At 34.4% G+C, this 25,106-nt stretch overlaps 2 protein-coding genes across 2 annotated transcripts; both read right to left on the minus strand.

The window, feature by feature from the left end:
• Positions 1 to 1,961: 1,961 nt before the first annotated feature.
• LOC105212131 (aspartate--tRNA ligase, cytoplasmic) lies at positions 1,962 to 4,942 on the minus strand. The gene is made up of 7 exons (XM_011183920.3): positions 4,783 to 4,942; positions 4,107 to 4,236; positions 3,719 to 4,038; positions 3,478 to 3,655; positions 3,194 to 3,422; positions 2,516 to 3,133; positions 1,962 to 2,451 (listed from the first exon to the last, which is right to left on the minus strand). The coding sequence occupies exons 2-7, from the start codon at positions 4,215 to 4,217 to the stop codon at positions 2,288 to 2,290; spliced, it is 1,620 nt and encodes a 539-aa protein (XP_011182222.1). The 5' UTR covers positions 4,218 to 4,236; positions 4,783 to 4,942; the 3' UTR covers positions 1,962 to 2,287.
• A 326-nt stretch (positions 4,943 to 5,268) lies between these two features.
• Positions 5,269 to 20,025, minus strand: Tmem178 (uncharacterized). Its single transcript, XM_054234119.1, has 6 exons — positions 18,948 to 20,025; positions 8,637 to 9,005; positions 7,069 to 7,749; positions 6,916 to 6,993; positions 6,610 to 6,844; positions 5,269 to 6,233 (listed from the first exon to the last, which is right to left on the minus strand). Exons 2-6 carry the CDS (start codon positions 8,815 to 8,817, stop codon positions 6,080 to 6,082), a joined length of 1,329 nt encoding a protein of 442 aa, XP_054090094.1. The 5' UTR covers positions 8,818 to 9,005; positions 18,948 to 20,025; the 3' UTR covers positions 5,269 to 6,079.
• Between the last annotated feature and the right edge of the window lie 5,081 nt (positions 20,026 to 25,106).

Below are 25,106 nucleotides of genomic sequence, written 5' to 3' on the forward strand. Positions count from 1 at the left end.
TTGTTGTTTAGCAACATAATGCATCAACAGAGAATCGTGTAAAGGTCACGAAGCTCAGGTGAACCGATGAGTATTGCGGAATGTTGTTGCAAAAGAGGAGGTTTATTGACACCGCAGGCTTTGGAAATAACTAAAACAAATTTATGAAAAATTGTAAATAGATATTAGAACAAAAATAGAATACAGTGGAACTTCCATAACTCAAACTTCTATAAGTCGAAGATCTCCATAACTCGAACTTTTAAATTGGCAATAGAAGTCAAATTTCTTACAAATTTCCTTCCATAAATCGAACTTTTTCGACCAGGGCATAATACACAATTTAAAATTTTACTATCAAGGAACAATTTTAAAGGAGTCCCTCTATATCGAACGGAGGCGAACAAAAAATACAATATTACACTTATAGATTTCATAAATCGTGTAACAAAGGCATCAGATAGAAGAAGTGCAACAAACAAAATTACAAAATACATGTTTGATGTATTTAAATAAAACTTTTTGCGAAGTAAATACCTAAAACTGTGGGTAAATCTATATTTTGCAGCTTTTTGAAAAATTTAAGTATTAATGAAAGTTTCTATAACTCGAAGTCTCTAACTCGAAGTTTTTTTATGGATTATGGTGATTCGAGTTAGAGAAGTTCCACTGTAATTAAGTAAGCTTAAATGACGTTGAACAATAATAAACAAAATAGAAAAATGAGAAGTCTATTTTTCGTGGAATTATACGTTAACACGAAAGAAAGCTATCAGAAAAATAACTTCAAGTGAATTTCATAATTTTTAGTAATTTTATGAAGTAAGTATTTTTTTATTTTTTATAATGATGTAATCAGAAACCAAAAAAAATTTAGTTGAGAAGAATTTCTTTCTTATTAGGTCTAATCATTGAATTCGTTTCGATCGAAATTCCTTTCCATGTCGATATCAAATAACATACGAACGAAAGATTAGAATCATTGATTTTAATAAATCTATTTTAACTGCACCAAATCCGCTCAATGAAAAAGAGTAGGTTTTGATGAGCGCCTGATTGGTCTCTGGTAATTAATTGTACCGAGAAGTTAGAAACTGAAGGTTAGAAAACGTACTCTCGTTGTTAGATGCTAAACACACCAGTTATAGGGGCTAACCCAAAGATAATCGACTACATTATTTTCGTAAAAGAAGCTCCAAGGAAGCTAAATAGCATGCCTCCACTTGTGGGAAACCAACTTCGGTACCAGCTATATACCATCTTCCTTAAAAATGGGTAGGACCCTGTGGTGAGGCAGTAAAGGTGGTAGGTTGGCCGAAAAAAATAATACATTGTTCGGGAAGGTGACACGTCCGGTAATAACACTACAGACCCGTGGAGGATAAGTTGTTGACCCAACCTTGTCGTTGTTCTCAGGCCAGAGATTGGTAAGCTTACTTTAAAGGTAGAGTTTTGAGGCTTTAGAATTGTAAGACAACTCTAAAATAAGTCTTATGAGTGATTAGAATATTTCCAAACTTCTGAAAATGCATATCTTTCACGGAGTTCATGCGTAAGATGATGATCGAGCACAAATTAAGTTGAGGTGTTGCCCAGCTGACGAGATCCTGAAGCTATCGATAATTTGATTTTCATTTAATTATACAAAATTTCGTGCTGACCAAAACTAAAGTCAACTTTTAAGACAAACCTTTGACCGACAACATTTGGCATTAATATTATGGCTGTTGTACCGCCTGAAAACATTTTATAAATAATATTAAAGAATACTTACTGTCCGTTGCCGCATATTAGACCCTACTGAAGGATCGCTTGCTATCGCATCATAGAAAAAGAAATCAAAATTTTCCTGTGAGAATGGATGCTGGAAATAGATATATATGTAGCTCACCGAAATAAACATTGGTGTATATAAATATACAGAAATTTTTTAAATTAACTTTTTATCAATTAATCCTTGTATTTAAATAAAACCACAAATATTTGTTTATGAGGATGTCTCGTTTATTTCAGCCTTAACACGTGTATTAATTGAAATTTTGACACCTTTTATACTATAGCAGTTGTTAGACAACTGTTGGAATAACTACATAATTAAGTAAATAGTTGATAAAAAATAATAAAGAAATGAACAACCTTTAAAAAAGAAGATCAAAAAGAAAATCGGCTCCGAATGATCAAGGATGAAATTAGGATGTTCTAAGGAAATCGAGCAAACACAAAATTCATTTGAAACCCATTATTTATCGTCCGCGTTGAACATTTTCCCATTTAATTATTGTTTTTTGTGCATTTATATCAAAACATTTTAAGGCGTTAACCGTTTGGGATCACGTGGGAACATTGAGGTTTTACGAATATTGTCAAGACCCAGATAAAGCATGACAACACGCTCCATGCCAATACCACCACCAGCATGAGGTGGACAACCGAAGCGGAACGATTCAATATATGCGGCAATCTTTGAGGTATCTGTAGAGAAATACAAATAATTAGTACAGGAAACTCTCATGGCGCTCTGGACAAAAACACTTACCGATCGCATGATGTTTTGCACGCTCCATAAGGAAATCGGGATCGTGTATACGCTGCGCACCAGAAAGGATCTCCTCGCCACGCATGAACATATCATACGAGTTGGAATACATGGGGTTGTTGGGATCGGGCATTGTGTAGAAAGGACGAATGGCCAATGGAAATTTGTCCAATACATAGAAGTCGGTGTCGTATTTTGCCTTAACAAGTCTGCCCAACAGCTTCTCGTTGGGTGTAGACAAATCCTCTTCATCCCCGGTTTCAACGCCAGCTTCACGCAACATTTTAACACCCTCCGCAAATTCCAATATCAATGGTGGCTCCAAGAACTTGAATGGCTCCACATTATATTGTTGATTCACGGCGGCAATTTCCTGGCTATAATTGTCACGCAAACCCTTGAAAATACCAGTGAACGTGTCAGCAATGGTGTGCAAGACTTCGTGATAGTGATATTTGAATGCCATCTCCAAATCGAGACCCACGAATTCAGTCAAGTGGCGATGAGTATTGGAGTCTTCCGCACGAAAAACAGCGCCGACAGTGTAAACCTTATCGAAATCAGCAGCAATTGCCATTTGTTTGTACAACTGTGGTGATTGTGCCAAATAAGCGGAATCTATAATAGAAAATAGTATTTTTTTTTACAATGAAAAATTATACAGCTAACGGGGTTTACCTTTGAAGTAGCTGACAGTAAATACGTTTGCGCCACCTTCACTGGCAGCTGAGATAATTTTGGGTGTATGTATCTCGGTGAAACCTTTTACAGTTAGAATATCACGGAACAAACGACAAACGCCCGCCTCCAAACGGAAAATCGCTTGATTCGCTGGTGTACGCAAATCCAACACGCGGTTATCCAAACGTGTATCCTGGTTTACGCGAATATTCAAACTGTCGGCATCCTATAAAATATAATATTAGAGACACTCGTAAACTACAGACATTTGTTTAACATACATCTAGATTTTCCGGACGTGATGCATCTTCGATTTGCAGCGGCAATTGCGGTTTTGCTTGTGACACCACGAAGAGTTGTTCAATACACAATTCAATTGTTTGTTCAGTACAGGATTCTATCTTGTTGGGCACAGACACTACTTTAGCTTGCACATCGATAATACTTTCTCTGCTGACGCTGTTGAAGACATTTATACATTTATAAAATTTTATTAAAAGCGTAATTCAACTTTAAACTTACTTGCCGCTAAATTTCACCATTTGTTTGGAAATACGTTCACCTACTGCTAGAATGCATTGTACTGTGCTGCTCTGCTGACGTAGCACCAAGAAACATTGCTTGCCTTTCGAACGTGAGGTATGCACACGTCCGCGCACCCAAACTAGTTGGTCTCTATGGGCTGGTTGACTCAATTCGTTCACCGGCACAAATTTGCGTTCCTCAAACTTTTCTTTCGATTGAATGAGGCCAGCGGAACCATAGCGACCTGCCGATACATCTACGCTATCGCCAGCTTCTTCACCATTGTTTGCTTGGTTGGCTGCTTTACTTTCAGCTTTCTATAAAAAACAAAATTATAATTAGAAAATGTTTGCTAGATTTATATAATATTTCTTCTTGCACATACCTTAGCAGCTTTTAGTGCTTCTTTCGCTTGCTTCTTTGCTGCCTTTTTCGAAGTGGTCTCACCTTCAACTGCGCTGGCACCAGTCGCTACGTTTTCCTTATCAGCTACCATACTGAATGTTTTCTTTCGTCTAGAAATTGATAATCACAAAAATAACCACAAGCACATAAAAAAATATCACGAGAAACATAAAAATATAATATAAGCAACAAGTCAAACGGCAGATAAACTATTTTCCTCTTTGTTCGTCATCGCGACTGCCAGCAAGCGTCACAGTAACACATATTTAGAATTTTAAGCATTAGTTTTGAGGGGGGCGACGAGGAGTGGGCGGCCACATTTCGTATGAGGTTTCGCTATTGCGTCATGTTTGCGAATATAGTTTTTTGCAAATGAAAGTATTTTTTATCCACACACAAATATTTGGCCTTAGCACGTTTGCAATACATTGCCCTGTGCGATGTCTTTTGTTTCCATCAACTTTTTCTTTTTGTGATTTTTTATTCACAGCTGCACGGCCGGTGGAAATGTCAACCCCTTCCTCTTCGCAGCAAACAAGCTGCTAGTACAATCACATGGTACTTTGCGACACTACTTTTGCTAAACTATTACGCTGTATATAATATAGAATACGACGTATGCTAATTGGAAAACTTATGTCTTATTCACGGCTCACCTTTTCGATAAAGATTTATATCGGTTTCGTTCGGAATTTGTGCTTAAAAACACACAAAATGCAACACAACACGCGTTTCACGTCCACTGCATTCCAGAATAAGTTAAATCCAATTGTCATTGCAATGACAGCAGCGAAATGCGGACGTGTCAGCACAGGGTTGCATGAATGTGCACATTTTAAATTTGTGTTTTAATTTGGAAATATGGAATAGTAAACATATTTGTTTGGATTCTAAACAATAAGCAAATTTAAAAATTTATTACACGTATGTCACCCTGTTTTGAAAACTCACATGCCAAGCCTTGCCGTATCTTGACAATACAAATGCCCATATTTAAACCAAATATTGTACTTGCATATATATATTGGGAAAAGCATAATAATGTGGACCTTTTCCTGTCTTGTTTTGGATATATTTAAAAATAAACACAAAACTCTTTATTCGTTTAGCTACCAAACTCATTAGAAAATAATTTTCAAAAATTGTTTATTTCGAACATATGTTTTATTATAAAGAGAGAAAGAGAGACTTATATTTATGTATACAGCTGATAAACTTAGCAAAATATTTTAAGCCTTAAGTAATTGGTTTAAGAAAATTTACTTCTTCTCGAGAAATTAACTTTTATGTCAATAAATTGCTTGTTTATTCGTGGTATTACATTGGTATTTTTCTTTAAAAAGTAATTCAACAGTGAACGCGTCCGAAGTTTGTGAACATGCATATATACAAATATAGCTTACAATGAAATTGTACATACAATTAATAAATATTTAAACAATAGTGACTTTTTTTTTGGTTTTGATTGCTCATTTCAATATGTAAGTGTGTGTTTACATATTATTTTATGATCATTTTCAAGTAAAAATTGCTTTTAATTCTTTAATTCAGTTATTATAATCTTTAAAAATTAGTCATTTAGGAACTGTAATTTCTTTTAGTAAAAAACTTATTACGCTCATATAGTTCTGACTAATTAAGATTTCTAAACAACGATGACCAGTTATTTTCACATACAAATGTTTGTTAGAATGTCAAGATTCAATTAAAGTGCTACATAAACTGTCTCGTTTTGGTTTTGACAGCTTTATGTAGCAAGTAATATAATAATTTATTTTTGTATTATTTGTTATTTGGTAATTTTGGTGTTTGGTAATGGCTTTCAAAGGAAAATGTTTAACCATGGAGCACATTAGTGAGTATCTTAAGGTACACTGATGATCGGTGGGCACTATTTTGATATATGTATAAACAAATACATATATATTGCACAAAATTAGTTAGTGAAAGTTATTATCTGCCCATTATTGTGGGCTCATCTGCCATGGCTACTTCATCGTTTGGCGCTTTCGAACCCTTCTTCTTGCCCGAATACCACATAAATAACAGACCGCAAACTAGATTCACTATGAAAGTGAACCACGCTAAATAGACGCCATAGCCGTATCTGAAATTAATAAATGTAAAGGTTAAATTTTCATAAATATACACAAAATATGGTGCGGAGAGCCAAAATGTATAAAAAAAGTAAATTTAGGCTAAGAACTATTATTATCTAAGAATTTTATGACATTTTTTAAAAAAAAGCCTGCAAATCCCTCGGAAAACTTTTCTGACAAATAAAAATAATATTTAAAAAGTGGCAGCACTAAGCTATTAACTGCGGAACGGTATGGAATCGAAACGTGTAAGTGCTTTGGTTGCTGCTACCGGAAAACGCACTCGTACCGTTACTCGCGCGCTTGTGAAAACAAATGTCAAAAATTTTGTGCAACTCATCGTGGCAAATATTAAAGAAAGTTATTTTTTATTCGAATACTCACGTAAGTTCAGCACCCTCGGGATAAGAGTAGAATAAGTGCTTCTTTGTGTAATCGACCGATGAAAAGAGCACCTGTAAAACGACCACGGCAGTGGAGGCGGAAACCAAGTGTATGCCACCGGCTAAACGTTTAAACATGTAACGCGGATTCTTGAAAGTGTAAAATGAGAACACCGAACCCAGACTCATAACGAAAACAGTGATGCAGGCAAACGACGCCTGCGTACGTATATAATCTACAAAAATAAATGGAAATAGTGTAAAATAGTGTTGTCGTGAGGCAAAACCAAACGCAACGTTTGCTTACCCATCAGCTGCATATCGATGCCGGGGTCTTTGCTCAACGTTTTGGTGTTACTGAACATGTCAATGTACTTGCAGCGAACTGGAAAGATGAAAGATGATGAAGGTAATTTGCATACAATTATTTTCGTACAATATTTAGTCGACTCTAGCTTACCATTCGGTTGATAAACATAACCGTTCGCTTCGCGGCCACTACTTGGTGGCTGCGGTGGCACCAGTTGCAATATCACCTGATGATCATTCAGCACAAATGCCGGTACGCCTAAATCACGTACATAAGGCCAGAACAGCTTCGGCACATATTGCTTCTCATTCCAACCGGCAAATATTGCCAATTGCGCCACTTCGGGTATAACAAAATAATACGATGTCGAATTGACCATAACTTTTTGTAGCGCCGAACCGAATGTTCTTCGTGACTCTATTTCGCGTACATTTAGTGGATCGATTGCGATCGGTTTAGCATGTACGGGTATTGTTTCCGCTTGCGTGGCCGTTGTATTCAATATCAGATCTTCAAAGATTTTTTTGAATGCCTTAAATTCCTCCTCGTCATTGCGCACCCAATGCGCAAACATGCGTCGTCGTGCGGACTCTGTGAAATTTTTCATTGGTATCTCCACAATTTCCTCACTAAATTCACGCACAAAATCCAGCGACGATGCATTCAATTTGGCATCCAAGAGCGTCATCGGGTTCACATAAGCAATCGAGGTAAAATTGCGCACCACATTGGCGGTGGGCAGGGCGTTAGGTGTTTTCGTATGCCGACAATGCACCCACAAACCAGAGTGTGAATCCATAAAAAAACGGCGTGTCTCCGGTATGAATATGCCTATTGAAGAAATAACATAAAAAAGTATATTTACTATGTAATTAATTATAATAATAATTATTAATTATGCAAATTATTTCAGATTATGCGCAAATTATAAGAGCTCAAATAAGAATTTCCCAAAACTACATAAATTAAACTAAAATTTTAAAAATTATTTCCCTGAACTATTCAAAAATAACATAAAATTGCTTCCTGTTAACATTTTTTTCGAAATACTTAAGAATATTGCATCGTATAAATAATTTAGTGCGCTTAAGGCAATTGAATATATGCGCCATTCGTAAACCAAACATTAAATTTAAAGAAAAATCATTATCTTTGCCTAATTGGATTCGCTTAACGGATATACAAAGAAGCTGAAGCGTCCAATATCTAATAGGTAATTACAAGCACCGAACAGCAAAGACTCGCGCTAAAGGCGGAACAACAATACGTTCTAAAAAATAAAAAAAAAAATATATAAAAAAAAAAAATGTATAAAATATTGCCATAAAACGCTGTTGCTGCATATAAACATTCATTCAAAAAAGCAAAAAAAAAAAAGAAAAAACGATAAAAATTGTGTAGTGCGAATAACTAGCTCATAAAATTGTGAATATTGCGCCGGGCAGCCTGCTTCTCTGACGAGCCAAAATGCCTTCCTACTTTTAAAGAACAAAAACAAATTTACAAATCACAAGTTTTCGTAATAAAGGCAATAACATTGTCGGCGAATAATTTTCGAATTTTACTCTGCATGGTGTGTGTTTGTGCCTACATATTTAGTTTGTTATTAAGCGACGACAAATGTCATTTTGTTTTCTTTGGCGTTGTAAAATCAAAATGTGTCTAAAGAAAATCTAAAATCATTTAAATATACAACCCGTGACCAGCATTGAACTTACCTTTTCCGCCCGTTATAATAACCCAATGATCCGTCGAAATGGCCACAATCCACATGATGAGCGAGACCGCCATCAGCACGCTGCAACCGAATAGCACGCGACGCTGGAACATATACGCCGCCATAAGTGGCTTGCGTTCCTCCTCGCGTCCGAGTGTTGAGCTAGAGACATCGCGTATCATTTTGCTGATGTTCTGTTGTGCACTACTGTGATACCGTTATATCAAATAGCGCTTCGAATAAATTTTATGTCTTTATCTGCTTGATTGCTAATATTCCTGATTTAGGTTCTATCTCACGGGGCGTATAAGCAACTTCGTGCCCCTGCTGTCGTTTCGTTCGAGCACTGTGTAGGCGCCAGCTTTGATTACTGTAAAATGATTGGAAAAAAATTATATTTTTATATAATAATGGAGAACGTAAAGCAAATAAACATTTTATTTTAAAATATATTAACAGTTTATATATAAAATTTTTGTTGAGCGCAAAAAGAAAATCAAATGATGTGTGGTTCTACGAAAATTTGACAGCTTGTCAGAAAACAAATTTTATTCCCTCCTGTTAAATATTATTTTTTTGTTTCATATAAAATAATATACAAATAATAATTATTAAATCATGATAACTGTAAAAAAAACATTCATGCGTTTACGACGTCTCGCACTAACGTAAAAAATTATCGCGCAAAATTTCGACTATCGGGAAAAATTAAATCTGCTATTAAAAAAAAAATTAGTGGTTCCTAATAGCCAGCGACGAAACAAATTGTTGGCGCTTTGTTTCAACAAATTTTATTTATTTTAAATTATTTTTCGAAAATTTAAATTTTTATTTTTAATTTTAAATTTTACTATTTTTTATTTAAATAATTCCACGGTTCGTCAACACGAGCACGGGCACCGCTGTCACCGTTGGCATATTGACGTTGAGTTATGTGCACGCATCATTGCCAAGTATGTGTGCGTGGGTGTGCCAAGGTGTGCGTGTTTTGGATTATGCTGCGCAAGTGGTTGTCTATTTAGTGCCATTTAAATTTCGTGCGAAGATTTACTCTAGCACTTCTTCATATATATGTACATTTATATGCATGTATGTGTAAGTGCACACTTAGTGCTGCCAAAATAGTTGACTGCCAAAATGTCAAAGTTGCGTGCGACTTAATATTTTACTAATTTATAAGCATCTTTGTACGAGTACGTATGTAGCTTGGCGTTAACGTTTCATTTTCCATTTTTAATTTTTAATTTTCGTTTTTATTTTTACTTTTTTGCGGCCTACTTTAGTTTTTTACTATATTTACTAGATAAACAAATAAATTGTTGTTGTTGCGCGTGTGTGTTTAGATATTTATGTATGTGCATGTGCTCACGTCGTTAAATCGCATTTAAATAAACAAATTCCCACTGCTAGAAGACGAATGAAAAAGTGCGAAACGTGAAATGTGATTTTCACGCATGAAATTAATGAAAATGTGCGTGTTGTTGCTGTATGTACCTTGAAATTGAAGCTGGAATGAAAAATCCTACAAATAGATCACTCATCTGCGTAAATTTTATGCTGACTGGTGGAAAATGTAATATACATAGGTCCCTTGGTGGAAAATCAACCAGTTATGAACTAGTTTACAATTGGTATGAACCACAAAACCGATTAGATACCGATAAACCGATAGAGTTCATATTTTTTCAAATTCAGGAGCGAAGCGTCTTCAAAAAATGTTACAAGTCTGATTCTTTCAATTCTATTGCTTTTTAGGGCCAATTGTGAATCATATGACTTCCGTATGACTCAAAAAGTCAGAAATTCTTATTTTTTTTTTGAAAAAGTAATTTGATTTTTTTTCTTTTGCAGATTTTTTTAAAAACTTTTTTATTTCTATTCGGATTTTATTTTGGATTTGTGAAAAAGGTTTGTATACCAATTTCGTCATTAAATAATTTGGTAATTATTATTAAAAATTATTATTTTTTCAGTGTTTGAAATGAAAATTTCTACCGGGTAATAAGTAAAAATATGAAATTAATAAGAAAGTGCAACAAAGGAAAATATTAAAGTTAATAAAAAAATTTAAAAAATAAAATAAAATAATAATAATAATAGAGTGGTTAAAAGTATTAAGAAAAAGTGCTAAGGTTAAAAAAATATTGAAAAAAATTTCGTATTAATATTAATAAATAAAGAATTAATTAACAACTTAAAAAGTGCATAAAAATATATTCGTAAATCGTTCGGGAGATTAAAAAAAGAGAGTGTGTGATTAATAAAAAATGGAAAAAATATACAAAAATGCATTTATAAATATAAAATATAAAAATGATATAAAAAATAAAATAACAGGGTAGGGATTAATTTTTTTTTTAACAAAATAGTTTCTTATTTTTTTCTGTTTCACGAAAAATATTTTTTTTCAATCAGTCATTACCAACTATTTTTGAGATTTTGCATCTTTTGTTAGATTAAAACTCCATTTAAATACATCAATTTCACTATTAAAAGTCCCCAAACCAATAAATAGAAACCCTAGAATTTGAAAAAAAAATGAAATTATAATTATTCACACAACAGTTTTAGTAGAAATATAAATTTGCGTAAATATGATTTTCACACATTCACACTTTCCTAATAATTTTACAAATTACACTAAATTCCTAATTGCAATCAAATCATCTCTTAAAAATAAATTTTATAATATAAAATAGTTAAAATAAAATTATGAAATATTTTAATTCAATAATAATATCAAGTGAAATAAGTGAAATGTAAAAAAAAATAATTTGGTGATTTCAAGCAAATACATATGTCAAAGAGTATCCACCGTTTAATACACCGTCAAAATCCTCAAGTGCGAGAGACGCTGAAGTGCACAGGTGAGTGATCAAATTTATAGTTAAAATTTTATTATTATTACAATAGTAGTCTGATGGTTTTGAGAACCTTTGTAGACGTTTTATTTATTTTTGTTAAATGAAAGACAGCTCAGTTTCACCACTGGGTTGTCCCATGTGTGGACAAGCATTTCTAATAAAAAATGTTTCTAATTATACTATGCACATTTACATACATTTGTATATAAAAATACATAGCATTATAGCACGCATAGGATTTAGTTAAACAAACAAGCTTGTAGTTCATCACGAATATGCCAAAAAAAAACAACAACAATGTTTAGAAATTGTATTTTTAATACTGAAGTAATAAAAATGTCCATATTACTCAAGGATAAGCACGTGTTCCAAGCAACCGCTTTGCATGTCAACATTTGCATACACTCCACTCACAACTCACACGCTCTGAGCTCCTCGCTTGGCCTTCACGAAATGCTTGCAAATATTCCTGTTGCATTTAATACAAAATTTGAGTGTTGCAAATTCTCAAATTCACATGTGTGGACATACATATGTACATATGCATATTTTTAAAAGTTGTTGCCCTTTTTTGTGTTTTTGTTTTCATTGCTATGCAAAATAATTATTGCTTTGGACACGCAAATGCAAACATGCGTGAACACTCACATACCAACGCAAGTAGAGGATATGTGTGCATATATAATAAGTAAATAAGTTGCTTAGTTTTGTTTGGTTTAATATGTCTGGCACTAGGCATTTTACTACTTGACTCAAAAGTCTTCCGTTTGCCACTTGCCGCGTGCTTCTTCTTCGCTGTTGCTAATGTCTTCTCGCCAAGAGTTATTGTGTCTTGCTTATGTTAGTACATTTCACTGTGTTGTATTTCAAGTGATTTTTAGTATTATATGCATACATACATACAAATATACATATGTATGTTAATATTATATGAATTAGTGGGTGTGTGGCTGTGTATTTTGGTGCTCTTGTCTTTAGTGGGATTTTCCCATTCATTCTTGCCCATTTGTTTTAAGTGAATTTGTTTTCAATTTGAAGAGCTGCTGATCATTTTATTTCTGTGCAAATCAAATTAAAAAAAAAAAACAAAAAAACATATGTACATACATACGTATTTATTGCACTGTTTGTTATGTTTAGCACAAAAAAGGAAAAATAAATGAAAATTCAAGAATTCTCAACAAAATAGAAATAAAATAATATACGAAATAAAACTAAGTTTAGCTCAACAAAAAAATAATATGCACATATTTATGTCTTTATGTACTTTTGAATATAAAATACGTTTATTTCGAAAATATTTAATATGGAAATTTTTTTTTCGAACATCCAACTTTCTATATATCTGATTCTTTTAGTAGCTATAATATATTCGGTAATTAATAATAATTAAAAAAGCTCTTTTTGGAGCTTCGAAGGCGAATATTTCGAGTTTGTAGGTTAACTTCGAAAAACTGAGAATACACTCAATCTCCAGGAAAAGCGTAGTTTGGTCCATTACTCAGGAAAAAGTGTCTGCGTATAGTGTAATTAAGACATACGTAGATTTAAAAACCAATTCTAATTATCCTTCAATCTTCTACGTACGGACTGAAAAATGTGATATAATCGACTTTATTAGTTGATTTTTATTATGCTCTGGGTTGAAATTATTCTATAATTTTTTTAAGAACGCTCTTGGTGTAAAAAAGATACTAAATTGTGGTCGAATATTTTAAAGATATCTGATAAAATTTCCCAGAAAGGATACCGGAATCCTTAACTTGATTATTTTCTATACAGAAGTCGGCCTTATAGACAGGCAGCAAAGGAATACTCGCCAAAGTCCAGATACACCTCCAAAACAAAAAAATAAGAACATTTCTCTAGAGAAATTTGAATAAAATCTGAAGATTTCAGTGAGCTGTAAGGCTTTATATATTAGGTTGTCAAATATCCGCCATTTTGTTTTTTGAATATCACGGTGAGACCATGAAAGGTCTTGACATAACCTACAAAAAACGACGCTATGCATGATTAGTTTGGATATTGCGTTCAACAGTTATAGACGTGGAGTTCACTAATGCCGAAATTTGCACTATTTTAAAGTTTCCTTCGTTAAAGGCATATCCGCTAGAGAAACGTTCTGGGGGATGGTACTCTATCACTTCGAACTGCGGAGGAATGGTTTCGACGATTCAGCGCTGGTGAAAACGTCACCATGGATAGGCCAGACGGCAGAAGACCTGTGACGACGAATACCGATCAAATCATAGAAAACCTCGAGTTAGACCGACATGTGGCATCTCGTGACATCGCCCAGGAGAGGGGGAGTTCGAATCAACGCCTGCGATATGCTGCTGAAACGGAACGATCTCGACCCATTTTTGAAGCGGATGGTGACTGGCGACGGAAAATTTATCACATACAATCAGGCGAAAACGCTCGTGGTCGAAGGCCGAGGAATAATCCCGAACAGTGACCAAGCAGGGATAGGCCAAGCGGCCAGGAAGGTTTTGCTGTGTGTTTGGTGGGATTGGAAGGAAATCATTCACTATGAGCTGCTCCCATATGGCCACACGTTTAATTCTACCATTTACTGAGAATAACTGCACCGCTTGAAGCAGGCGATCGACCAGAAGCATTCAGAATTGGCCAACAGGAAGGGTGTAGTGTTAGACCAGGACAACGGCAGACCACACACTTCGTTGATGTCTCGTCAGAAGCTACGGGAGCTTGGATGGGAGTTTTTATCGCACCACCATATAGCCCGGACATAGCGCCAAGTGATTACCACTTGCTCCTGTCCATGACGAACGCCCTGGTGGTGTAAAGTTGAACTCAAAAGAGGTTTGTGAAAAGTGGCTGTTCGAGTTCTTCGCAGGGGGCTTCTACGAGGAGGGTATTATGAAGTTGCCGTCTAAATGGAAACAGATTATCGAACGAAACAGCGTATATTTGAACTAAATCTGATCATTGTAACACTTTTTATAAAGCATTGAATAAATAGCAAAAAAGTGGAAAAGGGAGATATTTGACAACCTATTTATTATATTGTCCTATTGGTTTTACAGATGCCTGACTTAAATATTGTATTCAGTTACATCAGATCAGAGGACTGTACTACCTAAACATACACGAATAAGACAGCTAAATTCTTTATTTTTTATAAAAAAATTGTATTTCAGCGATCATTCGACTACCTAAACACACTTCAAGGACTCTTCGTCAATTTCAAAGTTTTTGTTGTGGTTTTTAAGTAATTTCGAAATGTTCTAAGGCGAAACGCATAACTTTGTAACCTAAAAAATGATCTTTCACATTGAAAGATGCCATAAATTATTTTTATTTACATCAATATATAATGAAACGAAAATGTGAAGGCAACATTTTTCCACATCAACAACAACAACATCAGGCAAAAAGGTGTTTTTCAACATTCCATTTCACGCGTTTGGGAGGCGAGACTGGTGTGTCGTCGACATCGTTTAACGAAGACCGATTGACATGTTTTGACATACATATGTATGTACGTATGTGTGTATAGGTTAAAATATATATATTTTTTAATTTTTCGAAACATACTTATTGCTGATAATTTATTATTGTCAGTAATAATTTTTCAGTTATTTTTTTTCGAGCTTCATCTGAGTGTAGCAGAGTGTATAGATGCACATTTGGAATTATAGATTTTAAGTAGGCAAATTGGACGTTTTATTATTTCGTCTAATTTGTCGAGCTGTGCGAAATTTCAACCATTCTCCCTGCCAAATATTTGACCACTTTAACCCTTATGTGGAATTTTTTGTGGTTCAAATTTTTAAATTATTTGATTTAAAAGAAACATTTCTCATGGTTGTGATAGTGCTCGTGATCATTTATCATCAATAATAATTATTTAAAATATTAATACACAACTACGTATGTTACGGGTTAACGTACCAATGCTCTCTGTCACTTTGTAGCACAACTTTTTGTTCAACAAAATTTTTTCGTTTTCATAATTTATGCAAATTTTACTAGATATTTTGTATATAATTTTTTGTTTTATGCAAAAATAAACAACAATATATTAAATAAAGAAAATAATAAATTAGCAGGCTTTCGCAAGCGTTCTCAAACACAAACCATCTTCGTGGACACGCATACACAACCACACAATGCAATTGACAGCACTAATGGGCTGTAGAAATATTTTCAAATGCGCAATACAAGCATATACTAGTAACTATAACACATACATACATTAAAACATCTAAATTTATATGTATGTCTCTCGTGTATTGAGGTTTATTGTCATTTTGGAATTCTTGACATTTTTCACAACCAACACTTGCTCATAATCGCGCACATGTATGTGTATTTGTGAGTGTCTTTCACACACTTGCCGAAATTTCGTTTTGGTATTTTTATTGTTGTTTAAAATATTAAGTATATTTGAAAATATTATGAAACTTGAGTGAAAGATATAGCTGTAGGAACAATAATGGCATTTGCAAATACATAAATTTGCAAAGTATAACAACGAGTTGACATAGTGACTTTTGGGTTTTCACACATTTTTAGTGTTGCAGCACGGTTTTTAAAATATAATTTAAATATTAGAATTTCATTTAAAATTTTCTTATTTTTTTTAGTTTCGTTGTTGAAAAAATAAAATATAGTCTTCAATAAGCGTATTGTGATTTTAATAATTAAGTTAAACAGAGACTTAATATATAAAAGGGTATAGTTTATTCTATTGTAAAATCTGTAGAACGTGTTTTTGTGAAATCGCCTCTGAGATTCATTTATATACTGCGGTTATTGAGCGAAAAATTTGCAAAATTTTTAATAAGTCGAAAATCTGTAAACCATAATTTTTTTTTCTTAATATTTGAAGAAAATCTTCTTTGTGAAATTTTCGATTTTTAAGTCAAGTATGTAGATGCTGAACTTCTTATATCAATTGGGAAAGCCTTCTATTTCTTCCGTAGAATTAAGAACGATAGATTTGTCTCTGTATCAGAAAATACTAAATACATATTTAATTAGATAACTTTTTAAAGTCGGCATTTAATTTCAAATTTTAGCACCAACGATACAAAGTTTGATGATTTCAAATATTAGGTCTACAACTTTGCTTCCGCCGTTTTTTTTGTAAATTTAAGGCTTTTTTTCACTTAGGACAGACTCACCGTACGTATCCGAATCCGTTGAACTGAGGCCGCACTTTTCTTGAAATTAAAAAAGAAAAGCAAAATTTGCCGCAAATGTCGAGAATTCGGTTCAAACAATTATATTTTCGGTTGAGAATAAGTTTGGGATGCAATCAGATCTCTACAAAATTTTTATACTCTCGCAACAAAAGTTGCTAAAGAGAGTATTATAGTTTTGTTCACATAACGGTTGTTTGTAACACCCAAAACGAAACGAGTTAGATATAGGGTTATGTATACCAAAGTGATCAGGGTGAAGAGTGAATGTCTGTCCGTCCGTCTGTGCAAGCTGTAATTTGAGTAAAAATTAAGATATTTTGATGAAACTTGGCACACTTATTTCTTGGCACCATAGGAAGGTTGCTTTCGAAAATGAGCATCGGACCACTGCCACGCCCACAAAATAGCGAAAACCGAAAACACATAAAGTGTCATAACTAAGCCATAAATAAAGCTAACGAAATACAATTTGGTATGAAGGATCGCACTATGAAGGGGCATATTTGGATGTAATTTTTTTGGGGAAGTGGGCGTGGCCCCGCCCCCAAATCGGTTTTTTGTATATATCTCGCAAACCAATAGAGCTATATAAACCAAACTTTCTGCAGTCGTTTTTTAGCCATTTCCTTATACAGTCCAAAAATGACAGAAATCGGATGATAACCACGCCCCCCCCCCCCCCCCCATACAAAGGTTAGGATGAAAAATACTAAAAGTGGGTTAACTCACTAACCAAAAACGTCAGAAACGCTAAATTTCACATAAAAAATGGCAGATGGAAGCTACACTCAGATTTTTTTACAAAATGGAAAATGGGCGTGGCGTCGCCCACTTATGAGTTAAAAACCATATCTCAGGAACTACTCGAGCGATTTCAATGAAACTTGGTTTATAATAGTTTCCTCACATCCTAATGATATGTTGTGAAAATAGGCCAAATCGCTTCACAACCGCGCCTACTTCCTATATACTAGAACTTTAAAGACTATCTGAATCGCTTACTTTACAATATATAAAGTAAGCACTAGTGAAGATATCGGTGCAGAGCTTTGCAAAAATACCATGTTTATAGTATGGCAGCCCCATTCTAAAAATCGCAGAAATCGGACCATAGGTTTTTAAGGCCCCATATATCGAACACGAAGGCCTCGGTGCTTCTAACCTAATATTATGGTTTCCAACTTTCAATGGACTTTATGCACTATATATGACGAATATGTGGGTCAAATTGTGTATTATTAATATAAATTAAGTTAAATAAATAAATTGCGAGAGTATAAAATGTTCGGTTACACCCGAACTTAGCCCTTCCTTACTTGTTTTGGGTTAATGTTGACACAAATGTCCAAGATCGATATAAAAGAAAATCGATTTAATCGACCAGTGCTTGACCCTAGAGACATCTATTGGAAAACGGCGGAAGCAAAGTTGTAGACCTAATAAAATTTAATTGAAAGTATTTTCTTCCAACGCTTTATTTTTAGTATGGCTCCCGAAAATATTGCCTGCAATTAAGCGGAATAATGTTTACAGTGAATATATTTTCATCAAGACGCAAACCTACAGGTTCTCTGGCCGAGTTTATGCATTGAATTAATGCATCTTTTTAACTCAATTATTGAAATATTATTATTTTAAAGTCATACAAACATATATATGTATTTTCTAAAAAAAAATTTCCATTCATTTATTTTAAGTTTATAATTTATTATAATTTTTATCGACTTCTTTGTCTCCATCCAGTATTTGATACTTTTTTTTAAACACACCCAAAAGGCTTCGCAATATCGTTATTACCTTTGTCAATATAACTGAGTTGATTAACACAACCATCACGCTCAAATAATCACTCATACGCCCCGTGCAACACTCATACGCCATGTAGCACACATACTAAGCACATAGTTTTTGTTTATTTCGAGATTTGTCGTCTCATAGGCACATTTATTGTGTCAATTGCATTTATGTGCGTTTATCAGATTGTTACTAATGTTTTTTGATTTTACTTGATTTTACTTTTCTTTCGCTTTCTGTCTGTGGCTGGCTATGCTTTCGGTTTCACATATTCATTGTCAAACTGATCGTGCAAAAGTCTTAGCCACAACTACTACATAGCAAAGGCAAAGCAAAATAGGCAGCTTACAGCTTAAATGACTTATGCAACGGCGCTGTCAACAGCGTAATATAATAACACAAATCGAGCACATTATAAATAATTAAAAGTTGCTAAATATCTTTTTTTAGTAGCTGACAGCTAAATACGAGTATTACCTGCGGTGTTGCACATAAAATGCGACGTACAATTTAGCCAAAAAACACACACAAATCTTGCACGAGTGTGAATTTATTTCAAAATTATAATAAATATTTTTTTTATTTTTTGTTTTTTTTTTTTTTACTCTGCAAAGCGCTTTTGTTGTAATAGAAGTTAAATTTATTTATAATTTTTATTTATGGGTCTCACATTTTTTTACGTATTTATTTTCAAACTCGAGCCCTTTCTAACAAATATCTTTCCAAACACACTTGTATATATGTATATTTCGTTAAATAAAATTTTTCTTGATGTATACTTATTATGCACTTTCACACGTTGAAATCACTAATTCATCAAAATTTTCGCTTCACTGTTTACATTACTAGCACTTCAATTGGCTTGATAGTTATTTGGGGGGACCGCACTTTCCGGGTATTGGGGGGGGCAACCCGCTCGCTTCTAACAACGACGACGACAACAAGAGTTCGTCCGATCGGTCAATCAGTCATTCGCACACTGATGCGACCGTTTTCCTGGTGACTGGCGAGTGCTCATAAGCTGCCTGGTTGCCTGGCTGCCTTTTTCGCCTACTTGCTTGCTGTTGTTAGCAGCTCACTTGCCACTAAGTTGATGTGTGCGTATGTGTGTGTAAACTGGCTGCCTGGCTGCGAGCTGATCTGAGTAGGCGACAAGTAATCATTCTTCATTATATTTCTGTGTTGTGCTACGCTGTGGCGTCGCGGCATTGTTTAGCTGTTGCTTCTTTTCTTTGTTTCTTTGTTTGCGTGCACACCGCAACTGAGTGTTGAGCGCCAGCACGACCATCGCATGCTCCCTTTTGGCACATCACAAATGTGAATGAGTTGAGTGTAATTCTAAAGAAGTTGCCGAAGTGGCAATGGTCGTGGAGGAAAGTCTGCTCAAAACTGCTAAAAATTCAAAATTCAACAAGTCTCTCACTCTCCACCGAAAACATGCTCTTTGCCTTTGTTTTTATGGATTTTGATACATTTGTATATACAATCATTCGAATAAGAACAAAGTCAGCGCACAGCAACACATCTCGCACGCCTGCTCTGCGAGCGGCCCAACAAACAACTAACCACAGACCGCAGTCAACGGCAGGCCAACAAACAGTCAACAGTGTGGCAAAACAACAATGTTGCCGTTATTCATACACATGTTTGCATGTTACGCTCATGTGAGCGTTTTCATTTCGGCGCTCTTTGTCATGCTTCACAGACAGTTGCTTTGGCAACTTCAGACCCCAGCGCAAAATTCCGTTTTGTTGATTTTTTACCAACCGTCCACCCTCTTAAGTCACCCGGCCACGCTGCATGTTCTTCATATTACAACTTTCTATAGGTATGTAGATACACAAAACGGCAGCTTCCTGACTTCATTGAATGCCCGAGAAAATGGCTCCGTTTGCCTTGCGACGTCATCAATGAATGTGCCCTCCATTCAATATATGTTGTTGTGTAGCATTTCCACCCACAATGCCGCTCTCACTTACACTCAACTCGCCATTAAAGCATTATAGCAACAACAATAACATCAACAACATGAGTAACAGCAATAACAATATTGCGGCACGCATGCATCGTTATTTCGCTAAAAAATAAATATGAAAAGGAAGGAATTAAGCACACAAACGCTGAAGTATCACAGCGTGTAGCAGTCAATGTACAGCAAATAAGTTTTTCCTTGTGCATTTGGCAATAATGTAAACAGCTCACGTTTTCCCCCAACGACGCTGGCAGCAGGCAGCAGGCACGGTCTGGTTGCTCGGCTGGCCCGCCCGGCCGCCCGTCTGCTTGCTGCTTGCTTGCGATCCACTTTTAGATGCTGTTAAATGAAATTGAAATTTCTATAAAAATATCATACGCAACAGGCGAATAAACATATAGGGTGCACATGGATGTGTATTTCATATATATTATATATAAATTCAGCCCTTGGTGGTTCCATTCTTTTGGTAGAAATTTTAAACTTTTTGCGCGCTTTAGAAATCAAAAATGTTGGCTTTAGATAGTTAAGAATTAGATATTGATTTCAATAAATCCTTTCAATAAACAGTGAGGTCTTCAGAACCTGAACCTGGTCCCTCTGGATCAAACAGCACAAATAAGAAGATTAGAATTTTGTTATTACGGATTTATCAAATCCCTAGATTTGTCCTAGAACAAAAGTATGTAACTATATTGCCAGCATCTACCCTATAAGAAAGAATCTGACAACACATGCAACTCTGTTCTTGGATCAAGGAAGTGGAGAAAAGAGCTTGAATCTATCAGATCCTTGATTCTTTCGTAGGACAAAATTAGTGTAAAACATTAGTTAAAAACATTACCGGCTTCTACTTTTAGGAAAAGATCCGACAAGGAAGTGGAGAAAAGAGCTTGAATCTATCAGATCCTTGATTCTTTCCTAAGACCAAATTAGTGTATCTATATTACCGGCTTCTACTTTTAGGAAAAGATCCGACAAGGAAGTAGAGAAAAGAGCTTGAATCTATCAGATCATTGATTCTTTCCTAGGACAAAAGTGTATATACATTACTGGCTTCTACTTTTAAGAAAAGATCCGACTAAACATGCACTTGTGTTCTTGGAATACGAAAGTGATAAGTCATTGTTTTGAGCTGGAGTCTTGGAATCTATCGATTTGATCTAACAAGTCTACTTTCTTCGAGTGTTTAACCCTTATTCGACTAGCGGATGCCGTACTGTTCATTATAGTCTTACACTCTTAAGTATCTTAGGTAGTCTCATTATTAGTAAACCAGGTCTCTACTTATATTTTCTTCAGTATTAAAAGCTATTCCTCGTCGGTTCTAAGTAACTGGAACTAACCCGGCCTCAAAATTATTTCGGTTATGTTTTATGACGCTATAACAACAACATGATAGCTCTATTATTCTTAGTGAGAACATACTGCTTGAAGTGTGAGAAGACGTGCCAAGAGTTTCTTTCTTTTACAACTTTTGGCAAGTGAGCAATTTTGTTCCGATCAACCGAGACGCAACCTTGTACGCCCCTAATCTGTTACCTGCACTATAATAACGACAGAAATATCGACAACAACTACCACACACCCACCGAGGAAAATGTGTCCAAAACAACAGGTTTCACAACATTTCGCTTGATAAATTATTTGTTGTCGTTGTTGTTGTTGTAACACATTGCTGCATGACATGTCGACAGATTTGCTAATTTTGTTAAATGACCTACAAATCTAAATCAGCATAAATAAAGCACAGTGGCGATTTATTTTGTCAAAATAATTTCGCTCGAGAAAATAAGTGAATAAACGCAGAAACTTACATACAAACACACATAAACATATTTACCTGTGTAATGTGGTCGAGTGTCTCTGGCATCGCACGCACAAGGTGGCATACATGTAGGCGTTGGTGGTGACAAACATTTACATTTAGATAACATTAGCGGATGCACACATACATGGGAACATATCTAATAAATGCAGAGGAGCAATCGACTCGAGAATTGGCTTGGATGGCGTGCAAAACAAGGGGTGAGAGGTATTCTTGTAATTTATATGTCTGTTCGCACAAATGATTTCGTAAATTGACGGCCAAACGAGAGGAGAGGTATTGAGGTACTATATTACAACAAAAAAAATAATTTGAATTCAAAGCTATTGAAGCTGAGTGGCTCATTAAGTGATTCGCTGCTGGAAATATGCGATTGAAAATATAATATTTTAATCAATATTTTTTTTGGTAATTTGTCTTCCTGCGAGTAGCTTTATTAAGAGAAATTTTTACGGAATATATTAATCTCACGCCACATTGAAAGCTGACAACTAGTATATCAATTCGAAATGACATTTTATTAAAATATTATTTTCCCCCATATGCCCCACCGATCGCTTGAGTATAATAGTTTTGACAAATTGCGACATCAAAAAATATTTGTGCGACAGGTGTCGGCAACGAAACAACAAAATATGGCTGTGAACACTAACACCAATACCCTGAACACCACCGTTCTGAAAATCATTTTGGTATTTTTGCAGATTTTCAACGCTGGTGGTTGGTTGCTTTGATTATAAAGCTACATTATTTTAGTATATTTTATTATTTTGGCATCTGCCGCATCTCGGACTATTGTCTATATTATATGTATATACATATACATACATACATAGTATACTACATAGTATGTAGCGTTGTGCGAGTTGTCAGGTCGTTCACGAAAGTATAAGTATATCAAATAGCTGGGTGCGCCAATTAAAGTTCATTAAACGGTATTCGAAAATGTTTCGCGTTTTAAAAAAAAAAAAAAATATTAAAAAATATTTGAGAAAATAAAGCAAAAATTTAGAAAGAATTTCAAAATCACAATTTGTGCTCTATTTTTATGACTTAAATATTATTGTTGTTATTCTTTATTTTATTTTATATAATTTTTTTGGCATTGTTGTTGCGCTAAACGGCGTTTGTGCAGGCTGTGGCTATGCCTGAGCTCAGAAAATACAAATTTATATGCAGATATATATATATATAAATATTTGGAAACCCAGTAAGTTAAAGTGTAGTGCCACAGTAAAAGAGTAGTTACAAAACTGTTATAATAAAGAACAAAATTGGAGTAGTTTGAATATGTTTAAAAACTGTATAGTTGCTGAATCAGTACATTTTAGCATTACAGTTTTGAATTTCAGTGATGAAAAACTTTAGAGTAGTTTGTGACTGATTAAGAACTAGTTATGTAACTAGTCCGGTTGAATACTCATTATTTTAAGGCTAAGTCATACTCTAACAAAATAGTAGTAACAACATTAGGGCAATAAAGAACAAATTTTGAGGCTTGGAACTGGTTGAAAAAAAGTTACATAACCTATGACCTTGAATATATAATTATTGTATATTGATAAGTGAGATGACAACGCTCGCTAACTGCCAAACAAGCTGACTGATGATAGGCTGACAGAAATATTTATGGGTATAATATGTGGTTGCCTTTTGTTGCTTTTGCTTCTCTTATATTTGACTGTCAACTATTTTTTCGCTTCGCATTTTGAGTTATGTACATACTATATATGTATGTATTTGCTGAAAATAGAAAAAAATATTTAGCTTCCTTATGTCAAATCATAATCGCTTGCATAGCAGAATAATCGAGTCGAATTGTCTTAGCGTAGTTTTCGCCATTCATGCGACTTGTGCGTTTTTTTTTGTGGGGAAGCACTATTTATTGTACAATATTTGTAAACAATAGAAATAATTTTGATTTCGGCACGTATGCCTGCGTCAAAATAAATATAAACAAGCACACAAACTCGAAGATTTGGTATTAAGTTTGTTAGATTACTCATGAGGGCCAACACCTGCTTTGAGCTGGCTGTGAACCGGTTTCGAAACTGGATTGATTTTGTTTACCGCTTGTTGAGTGTAAACAAAACAGTTTTAGTTTCTAAAAGAAAATAATTTTTGGTTTTTGAATATGCCCAAGTCTTCACTATAGAGATGCCAACAAATCTTGATTTGAAAGAGTTCTTTTGGTTAAATGAACATTGTATGAATAAATCAAAGAAATTCAATAAAGTATTTGATTGACAAATAATAACAGGTGGCAACACTACTTCAAATTACTAGTCTTCTGACACCTCATTAGTTTGTTGTCTAGTTCGCAAAAGTTCAAGTATTTTAATTCTATTATTTTTCTTTAAATAAGTGGCAACCCTTCTCAAAACTAAATATTGATTGTAAGTTTACTTACACCGTTTCTATTTAGATATTCTAATAAAACAAAAGTATTTTTGTAAAAAAAAAAAAAAAATTTTGTAAAAAATTCAGACAGAAGGCAACCCTTACTTGATTTTTTTTTCTGAAAGTTACAACAAAAAAATATTCAAATCGTTTCTGTCTCAAATATGATAGTGCTATATATACTGCGAGCGTGACGCAGTTTTGTTGCGCAACACAATTTCGTTGCAGTCGATCACTTTTATTACCAGACTTTGCAGGAGTTTCGCTATAAAAAATTAATGGAAATAACATTCGAAGGATTTCAATTAGTTTGCTGATTGACTTGCTTTTTAGTTACAGTCTGAAGTGTGGTCCTAGAAATATCATCGTTCCTAACCCAATTATTATATTATAAGACTAATAAATATTTTGCGAGTATTATGACAAATTTCTCGTC

Source organism: Zeugodacus cucurbitae, chromosome 6, assembly GCF_028554725.1.
Source record: "Zeugodacus cucurbitae isolate PBARC_wt_2022May chromosome 6, idZeuCucr1.2, whole genome shotgun sequence".
Lineage (NCBI taxonomy): Eukaryota > Metazoa > Arthropoda > Insecta > Diptera > Tephritidae > Zeugodacus > Zeugodacus cucurbitae.

What these genes read in the sequence shown, in the direction of transcription:
- LOC105212131 (XM_011183920.3), bottom strand. Translation starts at nt 4,217, where the DNA reads ATGGTAGCTGATAAGGAAAACGTAGCGACTGGTGCCAGCGCAGTTGAA. An exon ending in TACTGTCAGCTACTTCAAAG is followed by an intron (nt 3,134 to 3,193) that starts GTAAACCCCGTT and finishes TTTCTATTATAG; the next exon opens with ATTCCGCTTATTTGGCACAA. An exon ending in TGCAAAACATCATGCGATCG is followed by an intron (nt 2,452 to 2,515) that starts GTAAGTGTTTTT and finishes ATTTCTCTACAG; the next exon opens with ATACCTCAAAGATTGCCGCA.
- Tmem178 (XM_054234119.1), bottom strand. Translation starts at nt 8,817, where the DNA reads ATGATACGCGATGTCTCTAGCTCAACACTCGGACGCGAGGAGGAACGC. An exon ending in TTATGTTTATCAACCGAATG is followed by an intron (nt 6,994 to 7,068) that starts GTAAGCTAGAGT and finishes TCATCTTTCCAG; the next exon opens with TTCGCTGCAAGTACATTGAC. An exon ending in CCCGAGGGTGCTGAACTTAC is followed by an intron (nt 6,234 to 6,609) that starts GTGAGTATTCGA and finishes TATTAATTTCAG; the next exon opens with ATACGGCTATGGCGTCTATT.